This window comes from Eucyclogobius newberryi, unplaced genomic scaffold (assembly GCF_026437365.1).
Source record: "Eucyclogobius newberryi isolate DKJ021-1_F unplaced genomic scaffold, fEucNew1.0.hap1 SCAF_147, whole genome shotgun sequence".
Classification (NCBI taxonomy): Eukaryota; Metazoa; Chordata; class Actinopteri; order Gobiiformes; family Gobiidae; genus Eucyclogobius; species Eucyclogobius newberryi.
The window spans coordinates 20288-43387 of NW_027315776.1; the positions used below are offsets into that span (position 1 = coordinate 20288).

General features: G+C 37.8%; 1 protein-coding gene across 1 annotated transcript in view; it reads left to right on the plus strand.

Annotated features, from left to right (window-relative positions):
- Positions 1-23100, plus strand: part of cnksr2a (connector enhancer of kinase suppressor of Ras 2a) — a 97323-nt gene that overhangs the window by 20274 nt on the left and 53949 nt on the right. The window contains exons 2-4 of the mRNA XM_072445423.1: positions 3094-3257; positions 7074-7276; positions 22000-22087. Coding sequence (XP_072301524.1) covers positions 3094-3257; positions 7074-7276; positions 22000-22087 — 455 coding nt within the window. The remainder of the gene's footprint in view (positions 1-3093; positions 3258-7073; positions 7277-21999; positions 22088-23100) is intronic.

The following is a 23100-nucleotide window of genomic DNA, read 5'->3' on the forward strand; positions in this document are numbered from 1 at the left end:
ACAACTGCCTTAACTTGGAAGCTAGTTAGCGTACTTTTGAGCTAGCATAAAAACAACTGCCTTAACTTGGTAGCTAATTAGCGTACTTTTGAGCTAGCATAAAAACAATTGCCTTAACTTGGCAGCTAGTTAGCATACTTTTGAGCTAGCATAAAAACAACTGCCTTAACTTGGAAACTAGTTAGCGTACTTTTGAGCTAGCAAAACAACAACTGCCTTAACTTGGCAGCTAGTTAGCATACTTTTGAGTGAGCATGATAAACAACTGCCTTAACTTGGAAGCTAGTTAGCGTACTTTTGAGCTAGCATAAAAACAACTGCCTTAACTTGGAAGCTAGTTAGCGTACTTTTGAGCTAGCATAAAAACAACTGCCTTAACTTGGCAGCTAGTTTGCCTACTTTTGAGCTAGCATAAAAACAACTGCCTTAACTTGGAAGCTAGTTAGCGTACTTTTGAGCTAGCATAAAAACAACTGCCTTAACTTGGAAGCTAGTTAGCGTACTTTTGAGCTAGCATAAAAACAACTGCCTTAACTTGGAAGCTAGTTAGCGTACTTTTGAGCTAGCATAAAAACAACTGCCTTAACTTGGTAGCTATTTAGCGTACTTTTGAGCTAGCATAAAAACAACTGCCTTAACTTGGTAGCTAATTAGCCTACTTTTGAGCTAGCATAAAAACAACTGCCTTAACTTGGTAGCTAGTTAGCATACTTTCGAGCTAGCATAAAAACAACTGCCTTAACTTGGAAGCTAGTTAGCGTACTTTTGAGCTAGCATAAAAACAACTGCCTTAACTTGGTAGCTAGTTAGCCTACTTTTCAGCTAGCATAAAAACAACTGCCTTAACTTGGTAGCTAGTTAGCCTACTTTTTAGCTAGCATAAAAACAACTGCCTTAACTTGGGAGCTAGTTAGCGCACTTTTGAGCTAGCATAAAAACAACTGCCTTAACTTGGCAGCTAGTTAGCATACTTTTGAGCTAGCATAAAAACAACTGCCTTAACTTGGGAGCTAGTTAGCGCACTTTTGAGCTAGCATAAAAACAACTGCCTTAACTTGGCAGCTAGTTAGCATACTTTTGAGCTAGCATAAAAACAACTGCCTTAACTTGGAAGCTAGTTAGCGTACTTTTGAGCTAGCATAACAACAACTGCCTTAACTTGGCAGCTAGTTAGCCTACTTTTGAGCTAGGATAAAAACAACTGCCTTAACATGGTAGCTAATCTACATAGAAAGCGTATATAGCTATAACCCGTGAATATGTGGCTTGTATTAATAATTCACATATGGGGCATTGCAGTATTACCTTTACTGTACATCTCGTAACCATGACGCAGCAGTGCGGTTACATTATCGGAGCAAAAGTGGCTGCCAGTGCAGTAAAAACTTTCATTCTTCTGCAAAAGAAAAGGAGTCCTCCCTAAAGACAGACAGAGACGGAGGACGAGCGTGGCGGAGAAAGCTGATAAGTGCGTTTGGACCGAGGGCCAAAAGCTGCACTTTTAACGAGGGATACTGTGTCATTGATCCAGGATTTAAAGTGTCTGGCTTGGGCTGCAGAGGAAAGACACACCGAGTCTGCTCCTGGCTTCCTTTCTGCCACTAGGGGCCAATAAGCAGGATACAACCAGGGTTTATGTTGTTAACTGTTATGAAAGGCATAACTTTTGATTGCGTGGTTCATGGAAGATACTCAAATGTAATAATGTGCATGAAAGGCTTGGTCTAGAACAGAACAACAATTTGGCATAATGACTATACTTTATATTAGAGGGTTGGGTGTTATGACAAAAAATAAAATGAAAAATTAAAAAAATAAATGCCCTCAAAATTGATCAATTGCAATTTTTGATTTAATCTAATTTAGTCTATCTGTAACAATATAGTATAGTAACAATAAAAATTGTTTTTAATGCAAATGTTATGAATTCAAAGACTGCACACTTGTATGAATCATAGCTATTCAACATAAGTATAGTCACATTTCTTCCTCCAAAGTCTAAAATCACAAACCACACCACATCTCAATTCAAATTTGACAAACTGCTCAGAACAAATTTATATTCAACGTTTTAAATTCATTCCTTACTTAAATTTTTGCTAAAACACTTTGGTTCATGAACAAATGGCTGTGTTCTTTGTGAAGCTGAGGCTCTTTAGTTTTGGCTTCTCCTGCTTGTTTAATTTACTCTAAGTGATAACTAACTATGCACAGAGGAATCATTTACGCCTGGTGTCCATATTAGCGATCCCTAGTGGTCAATAAGGTTCACTTCACAACTCCTACTGGTAAATAAGAACTAGTACTGGACCAAATCAAGCCCAAATGAGGACTAAAATTAGCCCAATCTTGGACCAAATAACAAGTGTGAGTGCATTCTAGTCTACAAAAGTGAGAACGATCATTTTTAGATAATTTGAAATAATTTAGAGATAATTCTTAGATCATTTGAAGTATTTTTAGATAATTCTTTGGATACTTTTTAGATAATTTTCAGATATGTTTCTGATATGTTTAGAGTATTTTTAGATAATTTTAGATAATTTTTAGACAATTGTTAGATTTTTTTATACTTAAGATAATTTTTAGATAACGTTTAGATCATTTTTTGATAATTCTTAGATAATTTTAAATATTTTCAGAACATTTTAATATATTTTTGGATACTTTTTAGATCATTTTTAGATCTTTTTTGGATGCTTTTTAGCTCATCTTTAGCAAATTTTAAGCTAATTTAGATAATTTTTTGATATTTTTGGATACTTTTTAGATCATTTTTAGATCAATTTTAGATCATTTAAATCATTTTTAGCTCAATTTATATTAGAACAATTATGAGAAAATTTATTTTCTTGCTTTGATAAAGCAATAGTTTTGGATTCTTGAGGACAAATAGCGACTAAATAGAACCCCTCAAATCATCTTTCCACATTTCACCGTGGGCAAACACAGCCCTCGCTTCTACACCGCAGCGGCAGCAGCAGATGAACCAAATCAATTTACTTTTATTGCGGTCGTGATCTTATTTCTCAGCCAATTTGCGTCTGCGTCGCCTCAGTAACTCCAGTAACCCGTGCCTTTTGTGGTTTGCAGGTTTGGACGACTGTCTGCAGCAGTACGTGGGCGTGTTTGAGAGGGGAGGGGTGAGCGGAGACAGACTGCTCCGGATCAGCCACGCCGAGCTGGAGGAACTGGGGGTGTCCCGGATCGGACACCAAGAACTCATCCTGGAGGCCGTGGATCTCCTGTGCGCCCTGGTAATGGCAGAGATGCTCTTTTAAACGGTTTATGTTCTCATTATTATGTCATATTTACATGCACGAAATGACCCGGATCACCACAACAGCTGTTGACATGTCAGTTATTGTTATGTTATTAGATGGATTTATGTTGTATTTGGAAGACAAAGCACAATTAATTAGAAAACAACTCGTTCAATCTTAGTTTTTTTTTTTCGTTTGGAACCCAACTTTTGAACTAACTTTTCCTTTTTAAACAAAATTACACAAAAAACTGAATTTAAAAATGGTAAATTCTGATTTGTTCTGGATTTCATATTTGGATTTCAGCATAACATTATCGACTAGATGATGTTACCAACTATACAGACTCTAAAACAGGGATTCTCGAACTTTTCAGGCCGGGACCCCCAAAATAACCATAAAACCAAAATTAAATAATTGTCTGTTATAATTTCAAGTTTCAAACCATTTCAAATTTGCTTGAATTGTCTTTAGTTTAGTCGTTTATTGAGTTATCGCCCCCGATTTCACTAAAACTGTTTTTAATTGAAAAGGAGATTAAATACAGCGTCACAAGTAATTCATTTTTAAAAAATATTATTTTGGCTTTTGGTTTTATTGAACAGGAAAGGTAAGTGTGAAATGGGGATGAGAGAGAAGGGAGGACATACAGTACTTTGTCAGAGTCGGGAAACATCAAAAAGAAAAAGAAAAAAATACTTCTGATTTTCTTCATTGTAACACTTGTAAATATTCTTTATCTAGATGCCTTCAACATCATATTACAGCCATCATTTGATTTTTAACAACAAATTTAGATTTTGACTGCAGGAGCCACACCCTTTTAACCAAATCACCATTTAACTTTGACTGTCCTTTCACTCGTACGTGCCGCCCTCCCCCTCCCCAGACGCCTCCTCTCCAGGGCTGAACTTCACACAAACGAGACAAACCAGTGCAGACGACTTACAGGTGGAGACTAAAGAGTTATGTCTCACAGGAGGCAACAAAACAAGTTCATTTGAATCTAAACTGCAGGAATGAATAAACCTGTATCTGCACGAGCACGTTTATGCAGCGGTTATCTATAAGAAACACAGTAAAGCTGGTTCCTCTTCATGGTTACCCCCGCCACGATGGTCATTTACTGTCATTACTGTCAATTAGTGCGATGTATTGATACAGAAAACTATCACAATAAAACTATAGTACTTTAACTTCTTTATTCCACTGACACAATAACTCTAGAGCAGAACAATCCAAGTGAAACCTTTGTCAAAATGTAAATACTTGAGCTACAATGATTAATAATGAAACACTTTAGCACTAATTAAGTATCTATGATTAGTTTTAGAAGTGACTTGATTGACTCTTTCAAATCTCATTGTTCATCCGCAGCAAAACAAACAAAATATCCCCTTAAAATGCAAAGAAAATGGGTTGAGACGGTCAGAAAGTTTTACAAAAGCAGGACGTGAAATCAAGGAATGCAACAATGAATCTGATTATTTCAAATGTTTAATAATAGTTTCACTCGCGAGGACCACAACCCCAGTCATGACCCCTCTGGTGATGAGAGCTGTGGGCTCCCGGGCCTCGATAACCCCATATAGGTATATTGTCACGAATAGCAGAGCAGAGCCAATTTACGGGGCTGGAAACAGGCGATGAATAATGGAACAGAAAAATACAAAATCTCTTGGTTAAGAGTACGACAAACAAAAGATTCTTCCAGCGGTGGGCAGCGCCAGCAACCGCGCTGTCGGAGGGCAGACGAGGGGCGTAGTCAGGTTTGTTCCAGGTTCGGTACACAGGCAAGACAGCTTCATCAGGGGATAGGCGAAAAGGGTAGTCTCAGGACGGTCCAGGGTCGACGATGGCAAACAGGAATCACAAGGAGTAGGCAGGAATCAGACTCAAAACGCTCGAATGCTGGGGCGAACAGGGCAAACACAGACAATCTCGCCCTGAGACAAAGAACACACACACTAATATACTACACCCAGTGATTAACAATCAGATACAGCTGTGAACCCATGCACAGGTGTGAGGAGCCTGAGAGACAAAGGGGCGGTAACCAGAGAGACAAAGGGGCGGTAACCAGGGAGGAGAACAAGAAGGGAGGGGGGATACGAAGAGGGGCAGAGACAGAAACAATGTGAGTAAAACATAAAGAAGATAAACAAGAGAAACTATACATCACCAGACAGACGGTGACCATGACATATATATGATTAAAAGAGGGTGTCAGGGAGAGGCACAAAGTCATGAACACTGATGTGTGTGACCCGGATGCTTAAATAGTGTAGCCGCAGAAAGGGGTGTGAAAGGGGTGTGGTCCTGCTCCCGAACTTAAGATAACAAACTTATCTTCATATAATGATTAGTATCATTTCTGCGCGGTGTGATGTAATGCTCCATACAGCAGTTGTTCAAGAAGACATTTGATGCTTTTTCTGGTTTTTGTTATAATCTTACACACATTGATTGTTATTATCTTAATAATTACCGGTATATTACATTTTTTTTTATACAAATAAGCACAAAAATGTAAATACACAGAGAAAGATCAGACAAACATCTAACGAGTGACACACATTTTTGTTCCATTTGGTCCACAGTAAGATTTATTGTTAATGTCACTTTTTCCTTTTTTTGAATGTCATTTGTTATTTGAGTTTAGTCCTTGAAGTTTGTGTATTGTCACTTTAGTTGTCAGAGCAAATGACCTCAAATGCAGAACAATAAAGTTGACTCAAATCACTCAAGTGCATCAAGGGGAAACATTTACATTAATGGCTGAATATTGCAAACCCATTGTGATTTTGGCTCATAAAGTCTTTGTGGATGCATTCTCTTTGCTCTGTTTGTTTATTAGTACGCAGTAGACACTCATTAACCTTGTTTACAGCCAAGAGGATAAAATATGCAGCTCAGGACCAACGCGGACCTCCATAAATCGACACTGTCACTCTTCTAATGCCGACCACACTCATTTATAGAGTTTTAAAAGTGCTAATACATCCCCTTACAAATGCTGAATTATTACATGTGTGATGTGTAAACTACGATGGATAAATCATCTTGCTCTTTGTAAAATTACAGCAATAACAAGTGGATTTAATTATTAGCAGGAAGTATATTTTTTGTCTTGGGATGTTGTAAGAATGGGCTTATTACTGTTAAATATCGGAAGGAATTACAGGCCTCGACACTGCGCTTGATGTCGGCTAAAAACGTCATTATTTGTGCGATTTTTTTGTATTTAAAGTGTCATAATTGAATTGTTTGTAAAGCAGCTGAAGCAGGTTGTGGTAATCTGTGAAATACCATATTTTCCGGACTATAAGTGGCACCTTTTTTCATGGTTTTGGCCGGGGTGCGACTTATACTTATATTTATACTTATATACTTATACTCCAGAGCGACTTATATGTGATATAATTTGTTATTTTCACACCTGCAACTGCATTTCATACTCCAGTGCAACTTATATATGTTTTTTATTCTCTTTTATGCATTTTTTGGCTGGTGCGACTTATACTCCAGTGCGACTTATAGTCCAGAAAATACGGTATGTGGAAAGTTTTGGTCTTACAATAGGGATTTGAGAAGATACAACTCTTTAAAGTGGAATTGTTTCAACATTTTTAAACTTTTATCACCATATTTTACTATTGCTAGAAGTACGGAAAAGCTCTGTAGTAGAAGCGTGTCACAGTACTTTTATTTGCCTCTATTAACCCTCTCTTGGGTCATTTTAGCGCTGACGTTTCCTGCAGATCCCGACCCGTGCGTGAAATGCGTCCCGTTATATCTCCCTTCCCCCAGAATTCCGGCCTGGAGACGGAGAGCGTGCGGACCCTCGCCCACAAGCTCGGCGCGTCGGCCAAGAACCTGCAGAACTTCATCTCGGGCCGTCGCCGCAGCAGCCAGTCGGAGAGCAGGACGTCCCGGAGGCTGCCCAACGACCTCCTGACCTCGGTGGTCGACCTCATCACCGCCGCCAAGAGTCTGCTCGCCTGGCTCGACAGGTACGGCTCGAACGGCACAGGAAATGTCGCACGTATTTCTCCTTTTTGAGCTTGTTTATTGCTGTTTTCGTCATCAAAATCATGCTGAGAGGTTTTGTAAGCGCCTTTATACTACGCTAAATACACTTTTCTTGAGCTTTTACCTGACGCAGGGCGATATTATGGCGATTTTTGTTTTAATAATGGGTTCAAAGTTCACTTTTTAGACGCAACGTGACAGGAAATCTGACAAAAAAGACTTAAAATAGGTCTACAGCATGTGAACTGACTAATAAAAGTATGGCATGTATTTCGAACATGATTGTCGAGGTCTGAACTACGGGGTTAGCAGTTTTCTTAATAACACAGGATGTGGTTTAAGATAAGATAAGATAAGATATTCCTTTATTGTCCCACATGGGGAAATTTCATTGGTGCAACGCAGGTAGATACAGAGGTAGATACAGAAGAACAGATCACTTATAGGAAGTCTGAAAAACACTTTCAGTAGAAGATCTCCTATAAATAAATAAAAACTCCCATAGACAAATAAATAAATAAATAAATACCATTGCATGTGATCCCGACAGTAATTGCACATGAATATGTGTCACGACAGCACATAGATTGCACATGAATTTCACAGTAATTGCACATGAATTGCACATGAAAAGTTTGAGAGGGAAATTATGGTATGGCGGCCTCTGGAATAGCAACTATACATGAGCAGACAGACTTACTATGATGATTGGCTGAAGGTGCGCTATACTGGAAAAGTACATAAGTATCAGTATTTTTAGCAGTTTTGCACCATTAAACTGCTGCCATTAGATGTCATTGTTTTTAGCTTCATACTTTCTTTCTTTCTTTTGTGCTTTCTTACATATAAAACAAAAAAAATACGCCTTTTCTTTTATGAGAAGTCTAATATTGTGTGACAGCAAAAAATCCAAACACTTAAGAATGACAGATTCAATTCATGTCTTTAATCTTGCCAAGACAAGATTTCCTTTTATGTTTTTTTTTTTAATCTGGGAACTACTTTTTCACAACAAAGTCTGACGTGAAACCTGAATATAAATCATGTTGTCAGGTGTCTCTAGTTGAACTGTCCAACATCGATTCTTGGACTGATTCTCAACACTTTTTGTTCTTAATTTTAAAGAAATGGAGTTAAGATAAATATAAATTAAAAAACATATTTTTTACATGTTTATGTGTATAATTGTACCTGTTTTTTTTTTTTTCTTTCTTCAAATTAAAATATACGCGAGAAGCTTTATTTTGTTGAAATATTGTTTAGGGATCAAAGACTTGGGATGGAATGAGTCACTATGACTATGTGACTAGTGAGATGTCACTTCCTGTTATCTTCTACAGATTTTTCAACTTTTTCCCATTGTATTTTGGCCTTTTAGAGAGGTTGTGTTTTTTACTCCTCAAAGAATTTTGCTCTTTCTCCTTCAGTTCCTCTCTTAGTCTCTCTCTATCTCTCCATCATTCCCTCATTCTCCCTCTTACACCTCTCTCTATATTTCCATAATTCCTTCATTCTCACTCTCACACCTCTATCTCTCCCTCTATCTCTCTTTCTTCCCCTGTATTTCTCTCTCTTCTGTTCCTCTCTCACGGTCTCTCTCTATCTCTCCAAATTTCCATAATTCCCTCATTCTCCCTCTCACATCCCTCCCTCCCTCCTTCTCTCCATCTCTGCATCACTCCTTTTGTTCACGACACGATCTTTGTGCACTCGAAGGTCTTTGACATCGGTTTGAAAATGTCACGCTCCCACGCGGCTCCTGAGGCCGAGCAGACGACGGTAAATGCAGCGAGTCGTGTCAACAAAGCCAGAACACGGGAACTCCCCCCGCTCTACCCCGCACGCACTCCCCCGCACGCACTCCCCCTGCACTCCCACCCGCACTCCCCCGCACGCACTCCCCCTGCACGCACTCCCCCTGCACGCACTCCCCCACACACTCCCCCTGCACACCCCCCCACACACTCCCCCTGCACGCACTCGCCCGCACGCACTCCCCCTGCACACACTCCCCCTGCACACACTCCCCCTGCACGCACTCCCCCTGCACACCCCCCCACACACTCCCCCTGCACGCACTCCCCATTGTACGCACCCCCCCTGCACACTCCCCCTACACGCACTCCCCCTGCACGCACTCCCCCTGCACGCACTCCCCCCGCACTCCTACCCGAACTCCCCCGCACGCACTCCCCCTGCACACACTCCCCTGCACGCACTCCCCCCGCACTCCCACCCGCACTCCCCCTGCACGCACTCCCCCTACACGCACTCTCCCATACACTCCCCCCGCACTCCCACCCGCACTCCCCCTGCACGCACTCCCCCTGCACGCACTCCCCCCGCACTCCCCTGTATCTTTGTATTGTTAATATTTAAATGTTTTATTGTCAGATTAAGAGTTTTTTTCCCGTTATGAATGTATTTTTAACGTGGATTTCTCAGTTACATTTGAGGCAATATGATAAAACATACATAAAAACTGATTCAAATTGATTCGTTGCAATGTTTTATTTTGTCTTATTAAAAAACGAACAAAAAATGTCTTTCAACATCTTATTTCCGGAACATGAACATGACAGACTCTTAAGCCTGAACTCTCTAAACCTCTCGATGAAAAAGAGCCCAAGCATAAAATTCACAATAATCTCATGTAAAACTGTAATAATTGCACTCCCCCACATCACACTGACATACATTTGTTTAGTGGAGACTGATCCGAAAGGTAAAGCTGCAGTTTTCTGGCGGCGTGTCGCTATGGTTACTGCTTTGCCTGGAATGTCCCTCGATTCTTGCATTTATTCATTTACATTTTGCTTTAAATGCTGAAAAACATGCATTCTTATTTTGTTTTATTGTCTTTTTCTACCTTTATTTATGTCGCTACAGTGCAGAAAATCTCAACATGTGACGTAATTAAAACAACTGTCAAGAAAAAACATAACTCGGTGCATAAAAAGCTGATGAAATGAACGTGTTTAACGCCGTGGAATATTCCAGACAAGCGGGTGACGGATCCTCCACTAGAAAAGTTGGCTGATCCGACACTTGTTTAAGTTTAAATCATAATTATGCAATATTACAACAAATAAGTGTATCTATTTTTAAATTGGCCTATTTCTTGCTGATAATGATTAAATTAAACTGGATTCAAATTCAGCATTTCATTCTTAATTTCATAAGAGATCTTCTACTGAAGGTCTTTTTCAGATTTCCTATAAGTGATCTGTTCTTTTCTTCTGTATCTACCTCTGTATCTACCTGCGTTGCAACAATGAAATTTCCCCATGTGGGACAATAAAGGAATATCTTATCTTATATAAATGCACAAAACAGACTAAACTAAGGGTAATAAGAACATGAAAGTGCCCCCTACAGGTCGGACGACTCATTGAACTAAAATGCAGTTATTTGGATTTATTTGGAATTTTGCAAAAAATAAATTAAAATGTTATAGAAAGGCACATTTTTTAGGTTTATAATTTCACTTCCTGTAATTGATGACATCACAGTAAGAAATTCCCAGCAAAAACTGGGCAAAAACTCATCTAATGTAAAAAAAAAAGTTTTTGACAAATATAAATTAATGAGTGGGACTTTATTTTGTTGATTTATTGTTTAGAGAGTCAAAAAAGTTGTTTCTTTGTGTAAATTATGCATAAACTTTGACTGGAATGAGCGTCCCTAGTGTGATGTCACTTTCTGTCATTTTCTACAGATTTTTCCACAAATACTTGCTCGATTGATGTAAAACTATCATTTATATGTACAACAGGTATAAATACACCAAATGAAGTCACCAAATAAAATTTTAAAACGGTAGAAACCTGTCATAGGCACTTTAAAGATGAGAGGATCGGTATCGGTATTGGAAATTACAAACATTAAAAGATTGGTATCGGATCATAACCCAAATGAACCCTTAACTTTAAACCGTGTCGCTCGTTCCACTTCCTCTGGATTGTATTTCATGTGGACCTGATTTGTGTATCGCGAGTTCAGTCACATAGTCAACGTAGAAAAAAAAGAGAAAGAATCCCACCCACACAAACGCACACCTGGTTTGCACAAAACGACACACGGCGTCGCCCACGCGCCCACGGCAACTGTAACACGGCAAAATGACATTAAAGAAGCCAAGCGGAGGTAAAGTAATCTCGCTATGATCCGTGTGTTGTCAGGGAAAGGGTGTCAAAAAGACATACAAACGGTACATGCTCAGATACTAATCAGTACTAATCACAGTATCAGTATTGAAATAGATTACGTGCAGGAGAAGTTGGAGCTTTCAGTCTAGAAGGGTAATTTCACACAATATTATCACGCTTAGGGGCCTATTTTTCAAAAAACACTTGAAAAATGAGCCCCATTTCAAGCTGAAGCTGTTCTGAACCTCTGGAGCCTTTGTGAAGCTCAGACTCTGGAGGTTTGGACTGTTTTACTCTAATATAAGTTCTGCACAGAGGAAATCAGATTTTAAATAAATAAATAAATAAAATAAATAATAAATAAAATAAATAAAATAAATAAAATAAATAAAATAAATAAAATAAATAAAATAAATAAAATAAATAAAATAAATAAAATAAATAAAATAAATACAATAAATACAATAAATAAATAAACAATAAAATCGTTTTATTTGTTTTTATTTTATTTGGATTACAAACTGACCCTGATGCTTCCTAGAATAATTTAATTTGACTGAAAATAAAAGAGTTACAGCTTTATTTTTATGTACAGCACATCAACCAGCTTGAGAGTTTTCTTTAATAAGATGTGAACACAATTGAATAAATAAAGAATAAATCCTTGAGTGTAAGGGGTGAAAGACATTACTCTGATTTTGTGCTAAAAAATACACTTTATATTAAGAGCGTTTGTGTTTTTATAATATCATTGTGTATCGTATCAACAATGAGTTAGACATTTTAGTATTTTAAGTTCTTTCAGACACTTTTATCCATCTGTTTAGTCATTCAGAAAGAAGTTATCTGTTCCTCTTCAAATTAATTAAGAGCAGTTCAACGAGATTGTAGAGACTCTGAAGCAGATGGCATAAATACCTTAAAGCATTTGAAACAGAGCAAAAAATGAGCATAAATCATCTCAGAAAAATAGTTTGATTTTCTCTGCTTTTCTTCATGTCATTATCGAGGGAAGAAAAATGAAATTGTAGCTTTGTGAACATGTAATTTCGCCTCAAATGGCCCGAGATGACGCGCAGTCTTTTCATGTCCAAAAAGGGGAAGATTAAAGGCGGAACGCAGACACTTTTTCTGCTTTTGAAATTTGCATATCCAGTGGCACAGTGATGGAAACACCCGCGCCGCATTTGTAATTCATTGGCCATTTTGCTGCCTCATTATATGCACAGTAGAAAACCACTTTACTATGAATTAATGTGAGCGAGGAGAGGTTTATCTAGCGTGTGCTCGGAAAGGAAATCAAGGCTATTTCTTTTGTTTTAACACTTGGTCAAACATGCTTAATTACAATACATCAAAAATCTTCCATCTGGTCTTTAAATTATTCACGAGCGTTGAAGAAGAATAGAATAAGAATGCATTTTCAAGATGTCTTTTTTGGACCAACTTTAATCAGCCTTTCATTAACTTCATACACTTTTTTAATCTTTATTCACATTCAACTTATTTAACTTAATGTATTCTAGGAGATGTAAATCAAGCGCTTATTTTTAACCTTATTAATATTTTGCCCATTATTTATCTTTAAGTAAAATAGTTTATTCTTGTGGTTGAACTGCTTCTCAACAAAAGAAAAGAATACATGTTTTAATTTAATTCAATTTAATTCAATTTAATTCAATTTAATTCAATTTAATTCAATTTAATTCAATTTAATTCAATTTAATTCAATTTAATTCAATTTAATTTTATTTAAGGTAAGAAAGATCGAAATTGAGATTGAGAAGGGTCAATGGGGCAAAAGAAGAAGATGCGACAGCACAAAAATCATTAAAACACAAAAACATCAACACACAATAAGACATTAAGAACAGATAAAACAGTTTAAAAGCACAGACAGTTTTTAAAATACTCCCAACCTTGATTTACCTCTGTATTACGCTCATATTTTAGTTGGAAGCTGCAGTAAAAGCTCTTTAGCCGCGCGAGCCTCAACTCAGGGACGCTCATAACGGCTTCCTCTTCATCATCTGGTGGTCGTCATCCGCTCGTCTCCATGGCGATGTCAAGTTTAACACCGTTGTACCGTGAAACCTTCCTGGGCAACGCGGTGTTATCACCACGGAGACAAGCGGGTGACAAACACTTCACTAGACGTAACGCAAGCAGTGTTCATGTTCTTTCCTCTTCTCTTTCCTCTTCATCGAGGAACGGCACAGTTGTTTTTACGTCAGATGCCCTTCCTCGCTTCCCCGTTGCTGTAAATCTAAAGGTCTCTGAAGTATAACGTGGTAGCTCAGGTTGAAATAATAGGTTTTCTTTTCGTATTGCCCTTCTGGAATACAGAATGCCGTTCGATCAGAGCGCGCGGCTGTATTTTTGGTCCGTTGTTGAAACTCGTCCAGCGTGTTGTCACGGTGACCTTATCCCTCCGTATCCCGGCTCCTCCGTGAAGTAAAGCCAGAGGAAACGATCGCCGCTCCGAGCTCAAAAGTCTACTCAAGATGAAATTGGATACGAGTCGATTTTCCTCTGCCGCTAATGTACATACTCACGCCTCAAAAGTATTCAACGTTTGTACTTATTCACGTTGAGAAAAGAAGAATGTGCTGTGGGTTATGAGCGTTTGAGATAACATGCATATATTCCAACACTTTTGAGCACATTATGGCATGAGATGGATCCATGCATTTGATGTGCCACCTTCAGGAAGTTACACAGTGTTGCTTTAAACGAAGATGAAGAAATATAGGCTTTTTTGTTCCTTTTTAAGTTGATTCTCTTTTTTGTTCCTTTTTTGATTCTCTTTTTTGTTCCTTTTTAAGTTCATTCTCCCTGCCTGCTTAGGTTTCCTCTGGTTTCACTAATCAAAGAAATATTGAAATAAATAGAAAACATGTCCCCTTTTAAAACCCCTTATGATTGGGACGTTGGACTTTTTATTTATTTATTCATTTTTGTCCACCATCTTATGAAACATGCTTGACATGCTGTACATAATAATATATAATAAATAATGAATCATGTATAAATCCAACCCTTCCCCCCAAAAAACTACCCTAAAATAAAATGAAAAATGAATAGGACGTTTATATGGATTCCGTCTGGACATTTTTGCTTTATTACAAATCCCTAAAACTATTTTTTATTGAATTTCCCTGCAATTTTTCTTAGTGTCACTCGGCCGATCCCTCCAGAAACCAGCTTTAGTCATTCATATATTTAACAAGAAAATCTAGGTCCACTTTGTCCACTTATTGTCTTGAATCTCGTCCAGTCACAGAAATATGAATGGTTGTTTTTGGTCTGGTTTAAAAGCCCTTGTTGAACTTTTCCCTCTTGCGTTTTCTGCCGTTTTGGTTCCTCCCAATGGCCGGTTCCCAGTCTGTTCTGTTTTGCCTGAGGTTGGACACAGTAAATATAGCGCTCAGCCTGAATTCTCTGACCCAGATCTCAGAAATATCTCGCAGTGAGGCCGGGATCCGCTCAGATCTGGGTTTGTGGCACAGCAAAGAGGAGTGACGTCTCGTGTCAGCGGCAACTCAGCGGGGAGTCTTTCCAAATGTTTTTATCCATCATCTTTGTCATATACATACACTTTTTTCATGAATAAAAGTAAAAAAAAAATGGGAAAGATAGTTACATTGCAAGAAAAGCTTAATTTCTGTGAGATTTCATCATAATAGACATGTTTTGCCACTATTTTGGAGTACAACTCTTAATTAATAACACATCACTACTGTATTTTTCACACTATAAGGCGCACTGACTTTTTTTTGAGAAAATTAAAGGCTTTTAAGTGCGGAAAATACGGTAATCATAGTCATATTTTGATTATCACAATTGTTATTTGGATTAAACAGACTCTAAAACCAGTGAAAATACCTTTTTATAACAACAACAGAGGCATTATTAAATCAAAATGTTCCAGATTTTCATCAATAATCCATGTCATTGTTCTCTATTTAAAGCCTTCCGTCAACATATATCAACTATTTGTTTTTTATGTCTCAATGTGCCATAGAAATACATGTTTGACAAGTCGACTAACTGAAGAATTACTAAAATACTCGTTATCCAAGTATCTTCTTCAGTTTGGACGCCGCTCTGGTGAGGGACTGGCTCATACGTCACACTGAAACACCTCGGCTCTTTGCAGTAAGGACTATCTGCCGTTAGATTTGCATAATCGCTCACGGTCCTAACGACTCACCTAGCGCCTATTAGCATACTCTGATTAGCCCTATTAGCCCGCTCAGTGCAGCTATTACCACAGCAGTGCCAGGACTGAAGAAGCGATACTTGGGTGAGTCGAATGACGCGTGACACAGACGTTTAATCTTCATCATCATAATAATAGTAATGCATTTTATTGATACACAGACTCTTTAGAGTGCATTATACAATCATTTCACGCATGATGGTAAGAGTTGCCCTGCTACAACCTCGTACAAAGCTTCTTTCCTTTTAGTCGATGTTTATTAGACACCATATGAATAAATACCACACCATATTGTAGCCACAGCTGCCCTGGGGTAGACTGAGGCTGCCATTTTAATTTTTTTAATTCGTTATAAAACATTTTAGCAATAACAACACCTGTAATGGAGCTGTAATTTTCCGTGATTTTTTCTCATAGAGATTCCGGAAATAAATATTAAGTATTTGAAAGCTCTGGGCTAATCAGCTTTTGTGGTGAGTAAAGAGCATAAGAATCTGTTTCTGAAACTTTATAAACTGTTAGGGATGTCAAGATGTTTAGGTTAATTGATGATCGTGATTATTCAGGTCACAATATGAGCGTAAGAATAAAAAAATTATAATAATTGTGACCATTTTAGAAGTAAAGTTAAGGATTTTTTGTTCAAAATACAGCCCAAAAATGACCTAAACTTTTCTAACTGGTGGTTTTTGTCACATTTAACTTTATTTTGTCATTCAGAAAGTTACATTTTGTAAAGCCGGTCACAAACTTGAAGAACAGTAACATGTCAGACCACGGGAATGAAAGAAAAGACAATATTTCGCTGTCATTTCGTCTCAATAATTGCGAATAACCATCAATTGTGACGTTTTTTTCTCACAGTAATCATCACACTAAAATGTTTATCGTGACATCCCTAAATATGAAAACATTTTGCTGAATTTAAAGTTTCACATGTGTTTCTTGGACATTTTTTCCATATACAGCCGCATTAAGAACAAAATCACCGAATCGCTCTCTGACGATAGCAGCGACATATCCGACCGTTGTAGAGATCAGATCACGATTCATTTTTGTATTTTTTTATGACGACATCGCCTGGATAACTCATACTGTGGAATGTAAAACAGCTGAATGGACCCCAGTCACACAAAGGGGCCTTTAAACACAACAGCACGATCGGGTTAACCATGTCTGCGGCGCCTTCACACTATAGTCTCTGTGCAATCATTAGCGCCACACATTAGCCGCGGCGTGTTCCTTATCGCCAGCACCTTGTTCGCAGCTGAATGGTCTGCCATCCGACACTCCGCCCGGGCCCTCATTTATAAACATTACTCTTCTCAAACAGGCTTTAAGAGACTGTTCTCGCTGGTGGAAATGGCTTTTTAAGGGCCGGAGCGTCCTCGCCGCGGCAGAATAAACGCGTATGAAGATCACAGATTGATCCGCCGGTGACAAATTGGATCGCGGGAGTTTGAAAGGCGAGTCTTTTCCAGCAGCATCAAGAATGTCCGGAGCTTACCACTGAATTGTACCTTGTAGTGTGCAAATGCAAAGGATATAAATCGCACCTACGTTCTTTTATGGGTTTATCCAATGTAGCACTGCAGTACTTTCTCCACAGTCCAGCAACTAAAGTCTGTCAGTGTTCGCACAAGATTACAAGTGCCAGGGATAAAAAATGTGTGATATTGTCATTTTTGAGTTATACAACATTTGAATATCACGTTTATAATCAATAACTGTGTTTCGTTTAATGGTGCATTCATGTTTTGTCCGATATTTGAAACTCAACCACAAAATAAACTGGAACGTTTAAGCACATTTCTCATCATTTGCCATAAGATTGTCTGAAAATATGAATATACATATTATTTTTTGTCAATATTGCCCTTGACTCATAACTGGACTGGACTCATAACACAGACTGTACAGGAAGAGCCAGAGTCGGCTCTACCTCCTGAGGAGACTCAGGTCTTTTGGAGTGACAGGGCCACTCCTGAAGACCTTCTATGACTCTGTGGTGGCATCAGCCCTCCTGTATGGTGTGGCCTGCTGGAGCAGCAGCATCACAGAGAGGGAGAGGAGGAAGCTGGACAGAGTCATCAAGAAGTCCAGCTCCGTCCTGGGCTGTGCTCTGGACTCGGTGCAGGAGGTGGGGGACAGGAGGGTCCTGGCTAGATTCACATCTATGCTGGACCATGAGTGTCGCCCCCTGCAGGACACTCTGTCCACTCTGGAGAGCAGCTTCAGTGAGAGACTGATCCACCCTCGATGTGTGAAGGAAAGGTTCCGTAGGTCTTTCCTTCCTGCTGCTGTCAGACTTTATAACAAAAACTGTTAGTACTGAACACTCGCAATACTGACCTAACCTAATACTGATGTGCAATTCTGTCGTATGTGCAATTGCTGTTGGAATTCATGTGCAATTCATGTGCAATTACTATGAAGTTCATGTGCAATCTATGTGCTGTCATGACACATATTCATGTGCAATTACTGTCGTGATCACATGCAATGGTATTTATGTATTTATTTATTCATTTGTCTATGGGAGTTTTTATTTATTTATAGAAGATCTTCTACTGAAAGTGTTTTTCAGACTTCCTATAAGTGATCTGTTCTTCTGTATCTACCTCTGTATCTACCTGCGTTGCACCAATGGAATTTCCCCATGTGGGACAATAAAGGAATATCTTATCTTATTATTGCGATGTAATAATTGATTGCATAATATTATTCTGCTGTTTATATTTTAAGGTCCAAATACATTTTAACCACAGTATTTCTTTGTTAAACCACCACATGCACAAATTTTACATGAAATACACACATTTTAATGATCAAAACAGTTAATATGTCCAATGTCTTTTTTTCCAAACAAAAACTAGTCATAAACTAATATTGTAAATTAAAATACATATAATTGATACAGCAGCCCGCAATATTGATACTGTATAAGTAATTAAATGTACCGGTAGTATCACAATACATATATCAATATTTTAACTAATCCTACACATATGCAGATAAATAGGCAATGGGAAAAATGGGAAAAGCATGTTAAGAAATATGCTTTTTGTTCAGCCTAATTGACTTAAATACATATTGCACCACAAATATAATTAAATACACGCTAATGTTTGGGAAAACTTGGGTTTAGCAAATTGTCTCTATTACAGAGCAGGTCGATTTATATTCTTTGTGGCTGTTCCAAGCCTGGATAAGTCCATAACATCAGGAAATATAGTCACATTTAGCAGAGATGAAGTTAAATGAGTAAGAAAAGCAGGTTAAAAGTACTTCACGAGATGTACTACAGCCTTTATGTTTCTCAAATACAAAATCATAGTCTTTCCTTTGAATGCAGCCGCACATGTTGTACATTTGTACTGCTCGTCGGGCTGTAACTCTCAAACCTGTGAAGTATGTTTCGACCTGTATCTGTAACCGAAGTACACGACACGGCCGCGAGAATACTAGAGCTGTAATAGACTAGAAACATTCAGGCAGTGGCATAAAACTGGCTCTCAAAACCTTCCAGTGTTTCTTATGTCATGTATCTGACAAAAACTGCCGCGCCGTTCAGATGGAAAAGTACTACCGGTACATGAAGTGTATTTACAGCTAACTCACCTCATGTATTCTCTTCTCTGCCGTAGAAATCCCTGTAATCTAAATGAAACGTTTCGTTGATTAATACACATTTTGGGGCGACTAAAACACAATCGACCAATTCATCTATGAAACGACTAAAGGCAAACCGCCCTGGAGATTACAGGAACACAAATATACAGAACACTACTAGGAGTGTATATTGACTAAAGTCACTCACAATGTCACGATAACTACTCTGTTTCTCCTTTCTACCGTTACTGTGAACACTTTATTTTAGTATTATTTACCTTATTTTATTATTATTTTATTTTTACATTTATCTTTTTATTTATTTTATTTATTTTATTTATTTTATTTATTTTATTTATTTTATTTATTTTATTTATTTTATTTATTTTATTTATTTATTTATTTCCCCCCTCCATTCGCTATTAATATATGAGAGGAGTCTTGTTAATAAGAGTTTTTTGGTTTTGTTTATAAGAGTTCTTCTATTAAGAGTGTTTTTTAAACTTCCTATAAGTGATCTGTCCTTTCCTCCTGTATCTTCTGCGTTGTAACACCGAAATTTCCCCATGTGTGGACATTAAAGGAATATCTTATCTTATCTTACAAATCTTTTAAAATCCCCCAAAATCATTTAACTAATAAAGACTTTGGTCGACCAAGATGCAATCGACTACAGCTCTACTTTCTTTCATACATTTTAAAACAAACTCCAAGCTGCCAGCAGACTCTTCCCGTCCCACTTCCCCGGTCCAGTTCTCCCTCCTCCTCCGGGACGGTGCCCTGGTTCCTGTGCGAGCCAGGCCCACAAAGCCCTACTTAACTGAAGCAGACGTCAGACCCGCTAACCGCCCTCGACCTCCGAGCGCGCCGAAAACGACTCAACGCTGCACTATATTAGCGAGGAAATCAGCAGCGAGAACCCAAACGACTCACGTAATCGTCAAATTGAGCTTTTCTTCACCGTGCGTTTGTAATGAAAGAATCAATGTCACAATCTATAGCTCTAACTTGACTCGATTATGACTTTTATGGTTTGCGTCAATTTTATTTGGTGGAATCTGGCTTCAGCGCTGAACAGCCACAATCAAACACTGAAATACAACCAAATGTGACACAAAACCAACATTATTGTCACGGTAACGGCGGTTACTCATGATGTGACTCGTGTACAAAGTAGCGGTGGTAATATTATTTGAGTATCTTGCATGAACACGACGCCGCCAGTGGATTTACAATAAGAATTAGAAACAATAATCGATAGCAAATTAGCATTCAAGTCGTTCGGTTCAAGTCGTGCGTTAATCATTGAGCTATTTTACTTCCAGGTTGTAATAAACGTTTGGATAAGTAGTTTATTCTCTTTGGAAAGTCACAGTTAATCTTCTGCCTCATGGTGTGCTTTCATTTGCGTATGATTTTTCTGAGTGTTCTACAAATTGATTTAACTTTTAACGTCGATCTGCTCAATAATGGCAGAAATAATGATTATTTGGGGGTTTTTGGCTATAAAATTTGAGCTGTATTGTATTTTTCCTCTTCATTTACAAATACAAAACAGTAACAAAAGTGATAATAACAAGAACAAAAACACGTGTTGAGCTATGTGGTAAAAACAGCTCTTTTTATTGAGCATTTTGAATCTCCAAAAAACCAGGAAGTGCGCTGTTAGCATGCTAGTTGTTGTCGTTAGCTTTACCGTGACGGGCTAAAACTCGCTCTGGCGTTTGAAAGCTGTGAAAAACGCTTATAAATGATAGGAACGTGTGAGAAAGTGAGGAGGAACTTGAAACTGCAACAGTTTCAAATTAAACTGTATTTTTGACAGTAAAAATCTAGTACCGTGTCTTTAATTAAACGCCTCTACAGTTACAGCTAAATCATAAGTGCGGCTCATTTTAAAATATAGAGAAACATAACACGGTATTACAGTTATTACTCAATACATCGATATCGTGATATATCGTGATGGAGTTCAGGGCAATACGTGTATCGATGCAGAGACACGTATCGTGATGTGCTAAAAACAACATAAAGTCATTATAAATTGCCGAGTTACACTTTTAAACCTACAGACGACTGAAAAAAGGGAGTCTGTAGGTCTGTAGGGAGTCTGACGGGCTGAACATTTGACTTCATCATGTGACAGTTGTATTCTGATATTTGTGACATCGTGAACATGAAATTCTAATGCATTTTGTTATTCCACTTAAACAAAACATAATTTTAGTCAACTTTTAACACCGGTTTTAAGGGATATCGTGAATCAGGACGTGTATCGTATCAAGTTCGCTGTATCGAGATTCGTATCGTATCGCTGACCCTGTATCGGGATATGTATCGTATCGTGAGGTACTAGGCAATACCCAGCCCTAATGACAGTTAAGACAGTGATGCTTCTACCGTATTTTCCGGAGTATAAGTCTCACCAGCCAAAAAATGCAACAAAAAAAAACATATATAAGTCGCACTGGAGTATAAGTCGCACCAGCCAAAAAATGCAAAAAAAAAACATATCTAAGTTGCACTGGAGTATGAAATGCGGTTGCAAGTGTGAAAATAACAAATAATATCACATATAAGTCGCTCCGGAGTATAAGTATAAGTTCAAGCTCGAACCGCCTGAGTTATTTGGCGTCTCCGTTGCCCGTGTCGTGTCCACTTCCTCTTGTATCGTGGAGCCTCACTCGTCTCACTCGTCCCCGTGTTGTCTTGTCCTCCGCAGGTCTCCGTTCGCCACCGTTGCCGACTACAGCGTAACTCGGAACAATGTCATTCAGCTGTGCCTGGAGCTCACCACCATCGTGCAGCAGGTGAGTGCGGCCGCCGCCTGATTGGACGCTTATCTTTAAGGCGACGGCGGGATCGAAAACCGTCAGAGTGGGGACTTCACTTCACGCGCAAAAATAATGATTTTAGAATTGGTTGGTGCGCGGTGTTGTCCTGGTTACATTGAATGTGCTCGAATGGATATAGTTTCTACAATAAGAAATCAGCACTTACATTGGTGATTTGGTGCAAGATAAAACAATGAACTAGGCTAAAACAACCTATATAAGTCAAATAAATAAATACATAAATAAATCTGCTATAGGATTAAAAAAAAATAGGCTATAAGATAAAAAATAGGTTATAAGATAAAACATTTAAATAGGCTGTAAGATAAAAATAAAAATAGGCTATAAGATAAAAAAAATAGGCTATAAGATAAAAAAAATGAAAAATAGGCTATAAGATAAAAAATTAAAATAGGCTATAAGATAAAAAAATAGGCTATAAGATAAAAAAAATAAGCTATAAGATAAAAAAAAATAGGCTATAAGATAAAACATTTAAATAGGCTATAAGATAAAAATAATAGGCTATAAGATAAAAATAAAAAATCGGCTATAAGATAAAAAAAAAGAAAAATAGGCTATAAGATAAAAAATTAAAATAGGCTATAAGATAAAAAAAAATAGGCTATAAGATAAAAAAATAAATAAAAACTAGGCTATAAGATAAAAAAAATAAGCTATAAGATAAAAAATAAAAATAGGCTATAAGATAAAAAAAAAATCTAAATAGGCTTAAGATAAAAAATAAAAGAATAAGCTTATGCGGATGGGAAAATTTACAGTTGAATTTACAGCAGTTTTTTTTTTCAATATTGTATCATGCATCACAACATTGCAAATCTGGATTATATTTTTTCAATTTAACATGCATTTCCATTCAATTAAGTTCAATTCAGGAAAATCCACAATTATGTCATTCTTGTTAAGTAAATCAGTCAATTCTGTTTGTCACATACAATACAACTGCTTTGTCCGTCCCTAGAAGGCCT